At 42.4% G+C, this 16,795-nt stretch overlaps 2 protein-coding genes across 3 annotated transcripts in view; one reads left to right on the forward strand and one right to left on the reverse strand.

The window, feature by feature from the left end:
* The window catches only part of RELL2 (RELT like 2), a 217,167-nt gene extending 212,377 nt beyond the window's left edge, over nucleotides 1-4,790 (forward strand). Inside the window, exon 8 of the mRNA XM_069199480.1 lies at nucleotides 682-4,790. The gene's annotated coding sequence lies outside the window, so the exon portion shown is untranslated. The remainder of the gene's footprint in view (nucleotides 1-681) is intronic.
* Nucleotides 4,791-4,884: 94 nt separating this feature from the next.
* Nucleotides 4,885-16,795, reverse strand: part of FCHSD1 (FCH and double SH3 domains 1) — a 310,185-nt gene continuing 298,274 nt past the window's right edge. Inside the window, exon 20 of one of the 2 annotated variants that reach the window (XM_069199479.1) lies at nucleotides 4,885-6,474. In XM_069199479.1, coding sequence (XP_069055580.1) covers nucleotides 6,412-6,474 — 63 coding nt within the window. In that variant the 3' untranslated portion in view covers nucleotides 4,885-6,411. Of the gene's footprint in view, nucleotides 6,475-14,255; nucleotides 14,332-16,795 lie in introns of those variants that run through there. The other variant, XM_069199478.1, reaches the window with a different exon arrangement.

The raw sequence follows: 16,795 nt of genomic DNA on the forward strand, positions 1-16,795 counted from the left end.
GCTGTCTCAGTGGATGTATGCGTATGCTGAGGGGTGTGTATGTGAATGTATGCGTGTGTGAAGGGTTGGGTGGTATTTGCGAGTGTGCGGACGGGCAGGGGGGGTTGTGTGCACTTGCGGGATGTGTGTGCCAGTGACAGGATCGAGGATTTGGGGATTCCTGTTGCGGGGTGCATGACAGCCAGGGTTTTAATGGTGGGGTGCCTACCACAGAAAGCCTGGCGGTCTGCAGTCCAGTAATCTGTCCGGCAGGCTAAGGCCTGCCGCTGGGTTGGAGGTGCACACCGCTGGCAGCGTCCGTGATACTGCACCGGCGGGCCAGGCAGCGTTGTGGAGGCTTGAAGGCTGCCAAGCCCCACAACCTGCGATGTGGCTGTCCTTACTGCCGGGCCCGCAGTGGTAAGACCTCCATGGCGAGGCTGGCGGCCTCAGGACCGCCAGCCTCGTACTGAGGGCTTATATGTTATCTTACGCTCGTTACTTTAGCTATAAGGGCCACGAGCATAAGTAGATGCACAGGTGCTGCAAGAACGGAATACAAATAATCTGGCATCATGGAGGTAGGACTTCTCTCATACACTGGCACGCATACCCTCCCTAAGCCACTTTTGATATCTAGCGCTGCTTGTCTAATCCGATCATCCACACGTTCTACTTAACTTCTCCCTTTTGAATTTCCAGCCTTGACCTGACTCTGGTCCGGAGAAGGGAGGAGAGCTGGGACAGCTGTGGAAAAGAGACCAATGAAACCATCTTGATGTAACCCCTACAGAGCTGCACCTGGAAGCAGAGCCACTGGAAGCTATTGGCACCATAAGACGAGAACAGAAGCACAATGACAATATTCTACAAATGTATTTATAATATAATCTACACAGCCCTGCTCACCTACATGATGAAACAGTTATCATTGGGGCCTCCTAACCCTACTTTCTTTCTTGGACCAATCCCATTAAATGTGCTGCTTTTGTTAATGGCCAAACCCACGCACAATGTTTTTCCTGGACTTGGAGGGGACATGTACAGAAAAGTTCTGACCTACACTTGAACCGACTGCGATGGTTAGAGATTTGAGAATGTTATAGGATTTATTACCTAGAAGACATGAGGGTGCTCATTTATACAAGACCTCGTTGGGTTTACTCACCAGCACAGTCTACAGACATCTCCAAAGAGTTTACTTTTAGGGCAACAGCTGGCAGGGAAAATGGATGATGTTGTCTGGTGAGCCTTGTACACCATCAAATTCTTAGTTTTACAGGTTGATCAGTGGAATGAATGAAGATTTGTTGTACCTCAAAAGGCAAAACTTCCAATTTCCAGTCACTGCCCTGCAGACTTCCAAATGCCCCAACCCCGCTGCTAGTCAGACTACAACAGCATCTACAGTAATATGCTAGTCTGATACTCAATACAAATATGAGTGTCTCAAGACACCTTTGTGCATGATTCTTTAAGCCCACAACTGTCCTTCTTCAAAGTGCCTACATAGTCCCAATTATATATTTGCATTTCAGTGTACAACACTATATACACAACCTTCCCCATCCCAGCTTTCATATCATGCACAACCTCTCCACCCTTCAAAGTGTCGGCATACAGCCAATCAAGTATTTCATATGCACCTAACTATCCCTCCATGCTGGTGTGCCCTCTGCCCAACAGTCCCTCCATGAATGTGCTTGTGATACCCAACAATTTCATTTAACCTAATATCCTTACCTGCTAAGGTTCTTGTGTACTGAACCAGATTTCAAATGTATCTATACATCATATAAGCAGGTAACCACATGTACTAAACTAGGCCTTTTGGCAGGTGTTTGCATGTCCCCCACCACACCAAAATACAAATGTTAACATCTGCCTAACCATTCTGTCATGCGTGTAGCCACACATTCCTGGATACAGGTGTGCACAGGCTCCCACCATGAACAGGCCTCATGTACTCTGACAATGCTCCATGCATATGTCTGCAAGCACGTGCCTGCAAGCACCCAACTAACCATGCTATCTAATTATGGCAGCATATGTTCATTTGTACTCAGTGAAAGCCCTCTGTGTGTTCACCTGTACCCAGCCATCATTCCGTGCAGATGTCATCGTGTATCTATCCATTCTTTCCCTGCACGCATCTACATGTACCCAAGTTCCCCTCCACACATATCTGCATGTACTCCATCAGCCTTTCCTAAAACTGTCCATGTGCATTAAACCTTCCGTCACTGCTGGTGCCTGTGAACTCGGCCATCCTTTCCTGCAGCTATATACATGTAAGCAGTCATTCATCTCTCACACGGTAAAGCCTCCCAAAATGAATTCATATGCAATATCTGTCTCTGACCACCAATGTTCACCTCCAGTGGGCTACTCTTTGCAGCCTAGACCAGTGTCCCTATCTGTTGTCACTTCAGGACAATACCCCAGGTTTACCCCACCAGTTTTACACTATTCCTTCATGAAGGGCCCTTCTGTACTTATATGATATATTTTCTTATGTATCCATGTAGCTGCCATCCTGTGGCTCTAAAATATAAAAACCCTTTTTGACATTAATATGATCTTCTCCCATGTAGTTCTATGAACATTTACAATTTTATCCTTTACAAGGTGTAGAATCTGAGGAGATAACGAAATTACATTGAAATCAGGCCTTCGTCTGTATAGGTTTTCTTTATCCCAACTGAGCCTCCTCTTTGCAGTACCACTATTATCAGTTCTATTGTGCTCCAGTTTAGACCAAACCATTAGCCTAATGTACAAAGCCATTTTGCCATTGCATATCCCACAATTCACAAAATCACAAGATTTGTGTGCACTAAGTGGACTTTTCTATTTACTGAACCCATTTTGTGAGCCTAGCAAATCTTTCCGACTCGGTAATTGGATTTTGCAACCCTTTCAGAATTTCCATTAGGAGATGGCATGAAAGTGCATTCTCCCAATTACAAGTCACAGTGGTATGTATCAATGATAGAAACAGCAATTGCAGCCGCTATTACTGACACCTAAAATGAGGTGGTGAATAATTGGCAAACGGGAACGCGTCCCCTTGAAACTCCTTCTCCTTTGTGAATTTTTTCAGGGGACCTTGGTGTCGAGCAGGCAGTGCTCCATGGGCTACTGCCTGCCCCCTGATGTATTCCGAAAGCAGAGATGGTTCCTTTAGGAAACAAGGGTGGCATTTAAAAAAAAAAACGTTCCCCCCTTTGGGAATGCAAACTCATGGATTGCTGTGGTCTGCAGTTCCTTGCAGCAAACCATCCCTGTGTTTGTAGCCAATCAGGTGGTCAAAAATAGCGACCTATTCAATTATTATTCATTAGGCAGGTCGTTCTGCAACCCCCTGTGACTGGAGATTTCGCTATGCGACCTAGGAGTAGGTCGCATTGCAAAATCAGAGACCAGTCACTCAAAGTTGGTGCGTAATTTGCAACCATGTTTTACAGCTTTTCTAGTACATTGGCCTCAAATTACGTAATAATATATCTAAAACCAAATCTAAAAAACACTTTTCTCCTAAAACTGAATTCCCAGCACACAGCTCCTCTGCCTTCACCACGTCCTTAAAAGTGACTAATTACAATAAACATCATATTCCCAACTGTCCATCTCTACATGCAGATCAAAAAGGATAACACATGCCTAAAGGTCAGGTATGTGCTACCATAACAGCCAGAGTACCCTGCCCTACTGCTGCATCGCTGATAGTCATTGAACTTTATCACCTTTTTTCAGATGATCAAGCAACATGCTATGTCGCCTCAGTCAAGACATCACTCCCTTCCTGTCCAGTTTCTTACAGAAGGCCAACTGAGCTAAAATCACCTTTCTAAAGTTATATGGATATTCTCAGAGCAGCCAACATCCGTCCAAATGTTAAAAAAACACGCTCTTCAGGGCCTTGAAAATCTTGTAATTGAAATGAAATTGTAAAGCCATCACCCTGTCTCTGAATTTTGCCTTCAGCAATCCTGAAAGGGCTATGTAATCCCTATCTGTCCCTAAAAGTGACCCACTAGCCTAACCCGGTCTGTGTGCACTCTCCAGGTCCTCGAGAAATTAAAAATCAATGCACAGACAATACCCTTAACAACTGTATTAACTGAAGATGCTTTACTTCAATCTTAAACCAAGCCTTCCTCTAAACCAAGTTCACATACATCTCTTCCCATGTTTCTTCCATGCCTAACAAGTGGTCTTCATATGTTATCCTAGAGTCCTGCTTGCTGCACGGCCTTCACTGCATTGCATTACCCAACTGCCTTTGAGTCAAGGACTGTTCATTTGATGAGTGCCTTGAAAAGATTTATTTGAAACATGTAGTGCACTTGTAGCCTCCTTTGGGACAATCAATGTTTATGTGACGAGTGTCCTCACAAAAAAGCACCGAACTTATGTTCCTGCCCTCCTCTGGACCAATAGCGTTCTGTTAGGCATGCACCATGAACATCATAATTTGCAAAATGTAGCACACAACCCACTGCCTATAGATTATTGGGTCTGTTTTTAGTGACTGTCTTGAAAAGGAAATCACAACATGTGTTAGTCCTGCCACCCCAAAACTCATCGTAGCCCACCATGTCAAGGCCAGACTGATTGGTAAGGGCAAGGATGGAAAGGGTGAGACTGTTGAACCCAGGCAATGGTTGTTTGGCAAGTGCCTTGGAAGGGATAACCCACAACATGCAGGAACCCCAGCTCCTTGGGGCCAGTAATGTTTGTTTGGCGAGTGCCTTGAAAGCTATGATTCTGAACCTGTTGCAACATATGTGTCCACTCCTTTGCAAACACTGCCGTCTTCCTCTCATTCATCGTCCTTCTGGTCAACATACTATCAGGCTTGGGGCATTTTCACTATAATGTAAATAAAACAAGCAAATTCCATTAAAAGTGTAAACCCAAGGACAGAATAAACTGGGTGCGCGTCTTTATTTGTCACAGTTTCACGGATTCCAGGTCTTTGAAGTTCACAGCGTGTACTGAACACGGAGGGCTGAGGAGGGGGCTGGCGTGCAGGTCAATGGGCTGCAGAGTAAGCAATTCTAGTACGGTTCATTTCCGCTCGCTGTCCTTGGCAGACCTATTAGGTCGTGGCTTGTAGGGGGCACAAACAAGCAAACGAGTCCCACGTAGGATGGAGGACAGTTGCTTTGATTGTCTTGGATGCTCGGAGGATTTGTTTTTCCACAACAGCAACGAAAAGTTATGTAAACCAACACACAAAATTCAGAGGAACGCTCCAAGGAAGAGAAGCAGAAAGCAGACACCTCGTAAGACCGTTGAGAAAACCACGTGGCTCTGATCCTGTCCGCCACATGCCCTGTAGGCAAAATGTTCTGGGCTAAGACTTGAAAGAGAACTAAAACAAATAAAAAGCAAATACCAGTTGCAGGGGTGAGAAAAAGTGGTCCAGCCAGTGGCTTAAGCTAAAAAAATGTTTAGCGCTGGCATTTGGAGCATGGCGAGCCAGAGCTAAGCTACAGCTTCCTGTAAAGAAGGCTCTTGTTCCATATTACACCACTACAGTACAGATCATGCTAACTTCTAGTCATAACCAACTGCTTGGCTCCCCATATATTTTGCGTGTTCCTATTGCTGCGTGCTATTTAAAGCTGTGAAACAAAGAGCAGGGGATCAACTTGTTGGCCTGCTCTGACTCATATTGTTCTAGTTTGCTGGAAGCATTTGGGGAAAAGGGATAAACATGAATACATACATTCTTGTGAATTGCATAATAATCGAAAGAAAATCATATCACTCATTTGTGAATGGGTAAGTGGTAGAAAGGAAAAACTGAAGCCCTGAAGAAAATGTCAGATGTGGGCTGTTGGTCAAGGATTTCACCTCTTCCAGTTTCTGAATAATGGGTTCCAGCAGGAGATTGCAGAATGCTTAGAAAACAATACCAGTCAAAAATAAAGACGTGTTCAGTCCTTCGGAACATCTTACAAGTCAGGCAATGTACAAAGGACCACCTGATATGGCGGTTCTCATTCCCACTGAATGGGCACATAGGGCGTGTCTTTAGATAAGGTGCATTCGTGATGAAGTATTATGGTAATGTAAACTTTTACCATCAGGATGCATGTTTTTTTACTAGCTGATGAACCTGACAATATTGTACCTCTCAATAGTGATCTTCTTCAAGCTGAGGGATATTAAGTCCACTTGTTTAACAGTCAGCAGGACACCTCTCTGAATGCGAAAGTTCATGTTTTTATTCATTAACAGAGGTAGGTCAAAAGGATCTCTTGATGAAGAGATCTCCATATGGAATGTACCCCTGGCACATCCGTCCGCATATTAAGGGCTCAAGGAGGAGGCTCTGAGGAGAGGACTTCCTTAGTTTGGTCCATGCAGGAGTAAAGCTGAAGATACTGAAGCTTAGAATTTATGCAAGCAACTCGGTGGTCAGCAGTGTTCCTCAGCATCTGCTTCTGATGTTTTTGTGGGTGGTGGAGGGGGCGCTCGCAGCTGTGAGAAAAAAGACATGGAACCTGAATTACTCTTCTGGGATCAAGACAGGAACAACCATTAGGCAAGCAATGAACTTTTGCATCAAATTTCAGTATAAGCATGCGTGCACAGACACAAACGAAAATGTTATCTACGACCTTTAATTACAGTTCAGTTATGATGCAGATTCACATGCTGTGCATTCTCCTGTCATCTACTGTGGGTCTGGAAAAGTGCCGATAATTACTTTCAGAAATGTTTCAGCTTCAAGCATTAGTGCAGTGGCTCATTCATAAATCACCCTGAAGACCACAATGTTTCGTTCATAGACTCCTCCTTAGAATAGTGTTTCCTAGTGTGTCATGTGTCACTGTGCCCAAGAAATCATGTATACAAAGATGTCAGATTTCCTCGTCTGACCCGAGCTGGGAAGTTGGGATGTCATTCTACATCCTACAAAAGGAACAAGTTGCAAACTAATGGTTACAGTTAAGTGCAATTTTCATTTTGTTGTACATACTGTATTATAGATTCACAAGCTGTGCATTAAATTTGTAACAAAAACTGTTCAAGTGACTATGGATTACTAAAGAAAGAAGGGTATTCATTTGTTTGATTATAATGGAAAGACGAACTCACCATTGTCAGAAATTCTGGGTATGTGCAATATGCTATCTTGTATATGAAGAAATATGGCTCATCTGTGGAAAATGCCTGCCATTCACTGACTCTCTGTAAGGAAGTGATGGTAGCCCAGGTGACTAGCTCTCAGGTCTAAATGCATGACTTGGAGGTCCTACCCATAATTCGAGTACAAAACATATGCAAATCCTATATTGGAGCTTATACAGAACATGGTAGGAATAGTCTCCTCAAACATCACCATGAAGACTTATCATGGGAATAATCCTAAAACTGGCTTCCTCTCAATCATTCTCTTAATTTCAGCTTCTGTTGACACTTCCCAAGTCCATCTTTGTGTCTGCAAATATGGTGAATGAATTTCGTCATTTTATTACACCATCCTGACAATTTCAAGTGATGAGTGGCTACCTCAAAGTGGCTTCTAGTGCTTTATATAAACTCCAAATAAATCGTGTTGAAAGTAAGTTGCCACTGCTCTCAAAAGGGCACATATTGATGTACGTGGTAACCCAGACAGTTAAACACCAGTAAATAATAAAATATATCTTGAATCAATCCTGTGCCATAGGATGAGGTGCCTTCCTTTAGCACTTCTATGCATGCTGGGGTCATAGTTAGCCAAACGTCATGAAAAGTAGGTGCTGTATTGTCAAATTAAGTGGGTGAAGAGTGGGGTGTAACATGTTCCCCTGTTTGTTGGTTTAGAAGGCTGTGCTATCAATGCAGTTTTCTGCAGTCAGATTCCAACATTTTTATGAGATGGCGAACTATGGGGTCTTGTCCACACGGGAGCTTCTATAATCATCATCATGGTCGCTTGATTATATTTTTCTGAATGCACATTGATGAAGAGATAATAGGGGACAAGCATAAAGAAACCCCCCTAATTCTATTACCAGAGCATCCCCATGAAGTTGGATGTATTGTGAAGTTAGGTTTTAACGTTGTGCATTTTCTCTTGTAACAAACACATGTATGTCTGGGGAGCCTCATATCCGGAAGTAAGTCTACTCAGACTTTCTAACCAGATAATTTACGACGTCTGACACATGTTCGGACAGATGATGCATGTATCACCTTTCAGCTAAATACCATATCACCTCTTCCGTTTTTGGCTGTGATACTGCGTGTTTGAATCTAAACAACCTTGTCTGCGAGCTAAGCCAGGAAAGCTGCTAAGTGCTCTTCTTTCAAGGTTCACCTGTTTTCTACACTGAGGTTATTCCTAAGAGTGCCCTAGTGCACCCCACTTGTGATGCATCTTTAGTAATGTATATGTAGAATAGAATACAGAATAACAATAGTTCCTGGAAATGTAATGCAATTACTTCATAGGTAAGGTTAAAGTACATGACCAGGAAGCAAATTTATTATTACTGACTTTGAATGATATTCAGGTTTTGTAAACATAACTGCACTTTTAATTGTATCTTAATTGTATTTTGTTCAGGGAATTTTTGATGTTTTTTTCCTTATGTTAAGATGAAATGACCAAGGGCCAGATGTAGCAAACGTTTAGCGAGTCGCAAACGGCAAAATTTGCCGTTTGCGACTCGCTAAACGCGTTTCCCAATGCAGAAATGCATATTGCGAGTCGTTACCGACTCGCAATATGCATTTCCGACTCGCAAATAGGAAGGGGTGTTCCCTTCCTATTTGCGAGTCGGATTGGGATGCAATACCATTTGCGACCGCGTACGCGGTCGCAAATGGCATCGCAGTTTGTGACTGGACCCAAAAATATTTTTTCAGGGCAGGGAGTGGTCCAAGGGACCACTCCCTGCCCTGAAAAAATACCGAAACAAAAGGTTTCGTTTTTTTTTTAAGTGCAGCTCGTTTTCCTGTTAGGAAAACGGGCTACACTTAAAAAAAAAAAAACTGCTTTATTGAAAAGCAGGTCACGAACATGGAGGTCTGCTGACGTCAGCAGGCCTCCATGTTAGCGAGTGCAAATTGCGACCCACTTCATGAATATTGATGAGGTGGGTCATTGCGACCCCATTGCGAGTCGCAGTCGGTGTCTGAGACACCGTACTGCATAGCAATTTGCGACTTGCAAATTGCGAGTCGCAGGGACTCGCAATTTGCAAGTCGCAAATTACCAATTTGCTACATCTGGCCCCAAATCCCTAATTATACCGTCACCTTAATCTTAGTTTTTAGTGATTTTTTTTTAACCTATTTAACTTATGGTATGGTCTCACGACCAGAAAATGCACACACAGACACATACACACATATATATATATATATATATATATATATATATGTGTTTGTGTATGTTTGTGTGTGTGTACACACACACACATATATATATAAATGTATATATATATATATATATATATATATATATATATATATATATGTGTGTGTGTGTGTGTGTGTATATATATTTCACCTCTTGGCAGCTGCTAGTAGGTAGTTATAGTTAGTAGCTAATTATGCTAGTTTCCATTGAACAAGCATTTTTTGACTTAGTTATATCTTTGTTGTCGTTTAACAAATCTTCACAAAATTTTCCAAAGAAAGTGTGCCTAAGGGGCTTGTTGTGCAGGGAGAGTTTTGTGGTGATCCATCACACAGAGCCTGAGGAAAAGGGGGGGGTCACAAAAGTGCATTTCCTTTGTTAATTCTCAGACACCTTAGACACAATTACAGCCCAAACTGCTTGACAGAATTACACCAAATGTGGCAGAAAGGTAGCTGTTTGTCCAGAAAGCGCTCTTTTTTCTTATTCAATGTAAATCCATTCAGTAGTTTTTGAGATTTTAAAGGAAAACCAAATTTGTATATCTGGGCGGAACCTAAGCACAGATCTCATGGTGAGATCTGATTGGCTGTCAGCACGTCAACCAGAAAGTGATAGCAGCCATCTTGGGACCAATATTAATTGAAATGCATTGTAGTGCATGGCAGGTTTTGAGGGTGACAAAAAGGAGAACGTGTAAAGCATGATAACACATTTTTGTTACAATATAAATCATTTGTTGATGGTACCATACAATTTTAGGGGTTGTGGTGTGTTTTAAGGTGATTGTACCCTGCTGGGACTTCATGAATCATGTTTAAGGGAAAACTGTTTTCTCATGATTTCCCATAGAGGGTATGGATGGTGCTCCAGAAGCTAAAATGAGAGCATGTTTTCTATGAATTCACACTATCTTTCTCAGTCATATGAGAAGGAACTCAGACATTCTCAGTAAAACATGTACTTCCAACAGGAGTAGCCTGTCAGTTGATTCCCCTGTGTTCTACTGCAGCCTCTCAGAGTGTTCTAAAGGACAACTAGAGCGCTAATAGTCTTGCCTATGACATAAGTGTGGCACACCTGGAGCCACCCATCTTGATTGAATCAAACTGGTCTAACTTAAAACATTAAATTTAGAAAGAAACAAAATGAGAGAGTTAATTTTCTCATAGAAAGTATGGTTAGTGCTGTAGAAAGAAAAATTAGGACACGTTTTAAGTGAGTTCTAAAATATCTTCTTGTTGTACTTCCAACAGGAGCAGCCTGTCAGATTATTCTACACGTTCTACTGCAGCCACCCAGAGTGTTCTAATGAACCATTAGAGAGCTAACAGTCTTACTTACGACAAAGGTGTGGCAGACCTGAAGCCATCTTGATTGAATCAAACTGATAAAACTCAAAACATTTAATTTAGAAACGGAACAAAATGAGGGGGTTCATTTTGTCTTATAAATTATGGTTAGTATTGTTGAAAGAAAATTTAGCATATTTTAAGTGAGTTGTAAAGTATCTTCCTCTTCCATTTCATCAAAACATTCTGACATGCGGGCTGAAACATGCACTTTCAACACCAGCAGCAGACTGCCAGTTAACTCCCTGGTGATCCGCAGCTTACAGTCTTCTAATGAGCAACTAGAATGCTAACATTCTGAATTTATGCCAAAAGTGTGGCAAATCTGAATACCATCTTGATGGAACTGGAAAACTCGAAGCATTTTCTACTGAGGATACTGCGGTACATAACTAAATTAGGTGTGTCCAACCCCCTACCATGCAAAAACCCTGGAAATTCACTGAAAAAAACCAAAAGGTTACAGAGATGTTATAGTTGGGAAATGGAGCTAAAAAAACCTTTGAAATTCACTTAAAAAATAAGGGTTACAGTGGCGTGATAGTTAGGTTCAGATTGTACATGCACAAAACCATAGAAATTCAGCTGTTATAGTTATTTCAAGTAACTATAACTCATGCCCTAAGGTAACTATAACTCGGGCCCTCACCATGCACTGCTAATTACCCGAGATATTACATCACTCATGAATCTTTTTTGACATCCTTGATAACATCACTGAAACATTTGTGGTAAAATTATTGATGAGAAAACTGTGCATGGTGAGGGTGCGAGTTAAAGATACTGCAGGGCACAAATTATAGTTAATTGAAATAGCTCTAACTATAACAGCTGAATTTCTATGATTTTGTGCGTGCAAATTCCAAACCTAACTATAACGTCCCTGCACCCTTTGGTTTTTTTAGTATGCTACTGGCATTCACCAGTAGGTAGTTATAGTGAGGACCTAGTTTCCATGAGAAAAGCATTTTTTGTTTTGCCAATAACAACACTCACTTCAGCTGCTATGTGGAAAGTTTCGGATTGATTCATCAATGTGTGATTGAGAAAAAGGGGGGTCCTAAAACATTTTTTTCCCATGTAGTTTCCATAGGGATTTTGGACACAACTACAGCCCGAACTGCTGGATAGAACACCCAGTTTGGCAGAAAGCTAGATCTTGATCCAGAAAAAAGTGCTTTTGTAATTTGGTGTAAATCTTTTCAGTAGCTTTGGAGTTATTAAAGAAAATAGATTCATGTATATCTAGGGGCATGGATCCACCACAGTAGATCCATGCACCAACAGCAATGCCAGGATTGCGGGCCGCAACCTGAAAGGAAAGTTGCGGCTGCCATTTTCTAAAACAGGACCTGTTCCCGGTGAAGCATAAATAAGATATTAACTTGAATGAAAGAGTCAGGGTAATGGTACCCTGACATCATTAGTCTGATAGAGGGGTCTGTTAGGGACCCCACATGTGGAACAAATTGCGAAAAAATGTTTTTTTTTTGCGTGCATGAGGATCCATGGATCCACCGTGGGCTCAGCTTGGCCCCCTCTGTAAATCTGTGACTGATCCAGATCCCAAATAAAAAAACACATACACCCACTCACATACTCATCCCCCACACGACCACTCTTGCACCTACTTATACGTCCATGTACCCTTTCACACACCAACTCATGCATACACTCAACCACACATGTACCCACTCACAGACCCACACAGCTGCATTAAACAGACCCATACAGCTTCACACACACACGCACACCCAGACAGCCTCTCACACACTCACTCATACAACCATAGAGCCACTTACACCCAGTCACACACCTACGCAGACTCTCACACATCCAGACACCCAATTACATGCCCACACAAAAATGTACATCCCCACTAACACCTCCAATCACTCACACAGCTACTGACAGACCCACACACCCACTCAGACACCGACTCACTCACCCCTACTGCCACTGTTGCACCTACTGACAGACCCACACAACCAGTCACACACACAGTGACACACCAACTAAGACACCCACACAGACTTTTGCATCCCCACTAGCAACCCCATACTGTCACTCATACAGGTACTGAGACAGCCACTCAGACACTTACCAATTCACACTCCAGACAGTCACTCAAACATCCAATCACAGACCCATTCACACACTAACACACCCACTCAGACACCCGTTCTCACACTCACACACCCACTAACACACCTATTCACGGACTGACATATCCGCTCACACTGTTTTTCATACTGTCACAGCCACTGACACTCCCATTCACAGAAGTGTTTGATTTGGTGGGGCCAGAGACCCAGTTTATATACCCAAAAATGCCTTTGAAGTGTGGGGGGGGGGGGACTTCAAAGAGTAGTTTGAAGTACACAATTTCCCCTTTCAGCCCAGCCCTGTCTGCCACGATCTCTGTGGGGGAGGGGGGCTTATCAGTCCTTTGTGTGAGGGCCTTTGAAATGTAAGGGGGAGCCCCTTCACCCTTCCTGTCCAGGGAGACCCATTCAGTATGCAGATGAATGAAGATGTGACTGAGTGTCCTGTGGTTATGGCTGTATGGGTGGAATACACAAGGGGAGCTGACATCCGGCACAGACCAGATATGCATTGGAGACAGGCTGTAAGGCACAGATGTCAGTAAGTGCAGAGAAATGCCTTCTTTCCAGAAGTGAATATTAAATCCAACTTCACCAGTAAGCAGGATTTTCTATTACCATTCTGGCAATACTAAACATGACAGGGCCACTCTTTCCAGATCAGAATCTACCACTCAAAGGTTTATGAGGGCAGTTCTAATGCTAGTCTATGAGAGGAGCAGGCCTCACAATAGTGTACAACAAATCTAGGAGTTTTGCACTACCAGGACAGGAAAAAAAAACATAAGTGCATATCCTGCCTTTTAACTACATAGCACCTTGCCCTATTGGTTACCTAGGGCCTACCTTATGGGTGACTTATATGTCGAAAATGGGGAATTTAAGGCTTGGTAGGTAGTTTTAAATCCGAAGTCGAAGTGGCAGTGAAACTGCACACACAGGCCTTGCAAGGGGAGGCCTGAGACATGGTTAAGGGCTGCTTATGTGGGGGGCACAATCAGTTCTGCAGGCCCACTAGCAGCATTTAATTCACAGGCCCTGGACACATGCAGTGCACTTTACTACGGACTGACAGGTAAATTAAATATGGCAACTGGGTAGGAACCAAGGTTACCATGTTTAGGGAAGAGAGCATATGCACTTTTCACTGGACAGAAGTGGTGACGTGCGCAAAGTCCTAAACAAAGAAAAAACAGGGTCAGAAAAATGGAGGCAGACAGGCAAAAAGTTGTAAAGGAAAAGACAACCGGGGCACTCCTGAATCATGAAACCAAAATAGGTAAGTTCTCAGAGGAATTTATTAGTCAAACCTCCAAGGTAATAGTTTTAAATTTATACAGTGATAGTAGTGTCCATTAATTATAATAAATGCAAGAAAAGTCAGTAACAGCCACTTTGTATGTATACAGTGATAGTAGTGTCCATAAATTATAATAAATGCAAAAAAATTCGGTAACAGCCAATAAATGCAAGAAAATTCGGTAACAGCCAACACGTGTTTCGTCCTCAACGGACTTCTTCAAGGCTGGAAACAAAAACAGATTGGAGCTTTTAAACAAAAAATATTCACTACCATCGGTAGGTACATATACGAGGTAAGACCTTGATTGTAAATTTAAAATAGTGGGAAACGAACATTCTTTATCGGTCAAAATTACAGACCCATTATGAGTATTTAATAATCAAACTAGAGATAACCCATTCATACATGGTGTGTTGTCTCCAAAGAGTATTCCTTTGAATGACGAAAGTAGAGCGTGACAGTGAGAAAAGCCCAGACGTAATAGTTTGTGAGTGATGAAGATAGTGACAACCATCACCAGGGAACGGAGTATGCTTTAAGGGGTGTAAGTTATTTCCAAAAGAGAGGTTCGTGCTAGAATTAAAATAGCATAACAATATGAGTGATATGACATGGTAATCATAGATGAATAAAATTACCTCATGAGCTAAACTGTAAAAAGGAATCAAAATGTTTCCAATTTGGGTTCCATGTGAAAATTCTAGAAAGGTAAAGAAAGCCCAGAGGAAAACACATTACTAGTGTAAAGGGCTCAATTGGATAAAAAATAGGAAAAGTAAAAGGGAAAATAAATCGAGGTCAAATATAAGACCTACCAGGGAGGCCGATGAAAAAAAGTTGTGTGGGGGGGGGGGGGGGGTGACCACCCTAAGGCTGTCAGGTCTATCAGCAAAGCTAACAATCCATGCCTCCCAGTGCTGTAATAGCTTACAGATATCCTTCCCATCCGGCCGATTAGTTAAATAGGGCAGTTTTTAATAGTGTGTAAAATTGAAATTCTGACTCTGTTTTCTTTATTTGTAAAAGAAGGGAGATGAAAGGTGTTGGGGCTAGATACGCAAAAGAGCGTCTTCCACCCCTAGATCTCTTTATTTTTGGTACTGTGAAAAGTTGCTGGTCAGTAGAGTGCAGCGTCCTTATAGGATTATAGATGGTAAGTAGTGTATGGATCAACCTTGGACCTTTCTTGTACATAATGCAGTGCACAATAAACAGTCTTAAACTGAATCCTCATGATTATTGCAAGCCAGTGCAGGTTTACCAGAGCATTGATTAAAGGCTGGTGTTTTGGGATATTCAGTAATATACATGTAGCAGCATTTTAGATGACTAAGTCTGTGTCTGATGATTCGGGGCTGCCCAAGTAGAGGGAATTCCCATAGTCGAGGACTAAACCTTGCACTACTGCTCTGCGGGATGGTTCAGGTAACCACCTCAGAAACTTTCTCAATGTTCTTAATAGGCCAACTGGTTGCGGCTAGCTGTTTTGCCTGCATTGTAGAGCTTGTTATCTAGCCGAAAGCCTAGGCTATTGACCTCCCCTCTTGGTACGGGATGCTCACCCATAGAAAATGGCCAATTTAGCTCCATTCACCTGGCATGATTATTTCCTATTACCATTACCTCTGTTTTCTCCCCATTAAGTGTTGCTAGATGCCATTCAGCCTATAACTTTTTAAAACTGTTACTGAGGTGATTGGAGGTTCTATTTGTTTGTTGAGAAAGGGTGGAGATAATATGGGGGTCATCTGCATATGATACTGAGGAAATTCCATGGGCCTTTATAATTTCTGCCAATGGACGAACATACAGATTGAACAATGTGGGGCTCAAGGAGAACCCTTGTGGTACCCCACATACCAGTGAGTAGCTCTCAGAGAATTATGTTGCCTCACATACTTGGAAGGTTCTATTCTGGAGGGATAAGGTAATCCGTTTTAAAACTCTCCCTCCTATCCACACCTCTTCTAACCTCTTTACTAGCACTTGATGGGACAAAGTGTCAAATGCTACACTCAAATCTAACAGGATTAGGGCAGCTGTCCTACCTTCATCCAATATGGCTTTAAGTTCTTCCGTGGCAGCCAACAGTCCTGTTTCTGTGCTGCTGCCTTGTCTAAAGCCAGTTTGTAATGGATGTAAAATATCACTGGTTTCAATATAAAGGGATAGGTTTCTATTAACAAATGTTTCTAAAATGTTGCTGGGCCCTGAGAGGAGGGAAATTGGGTGATCCTTTTCACATTTTCTAGGGTCTGAAGGATTTTTTTTTTTTAGCAGTGGCATGTTTCCAAGTCAGGATGACTATTCCAATTTTAAGTGAGACAGTAAACAAATCTGTTAGCATAGATATCACTGACTTTCCACCTTTGAGCATAACACCCTGGGGGCAAGGGTCCAACGGCGAGCCTGGCTTTAAAGATTTAAGAATCTCCAAAGTATCTTCTTGCATGATAACTTTAAACTTGCTTAGTTGATCGCATCTCCAATGTGGGGCGTTGTCTGAACCTTCCACCTCTCCAAGTGTGAGGAGGATGCTATTACCCTTCTCCAAAAAGAACTTGGCTAACATATAACATCTCAAGTCTGAGGGAGAGGGACCAGATGTAATTTTTACTGGATTCAGTAGAATACCCACCAGATTAGGCAACTCTTTAGGTGAGTTTGCAGCACTGTCAACCTTTGC

The sequence above is a fragment of the Pleurodeles waltl genome, chromosome 7, assembly GCF_031143425.1.
Source record: "Pleurodeles waltl isolate 20211129_DDA chromosome 7, aPleWal1.hap1.20221129, whole genome shotgun sequence".
Lineage (NCBI taxonomy): Eukaryota > Metazoa > Chordata > Amphibia > Caudata > Salamandridae > Pleurodeles > Pleurodeles waltl.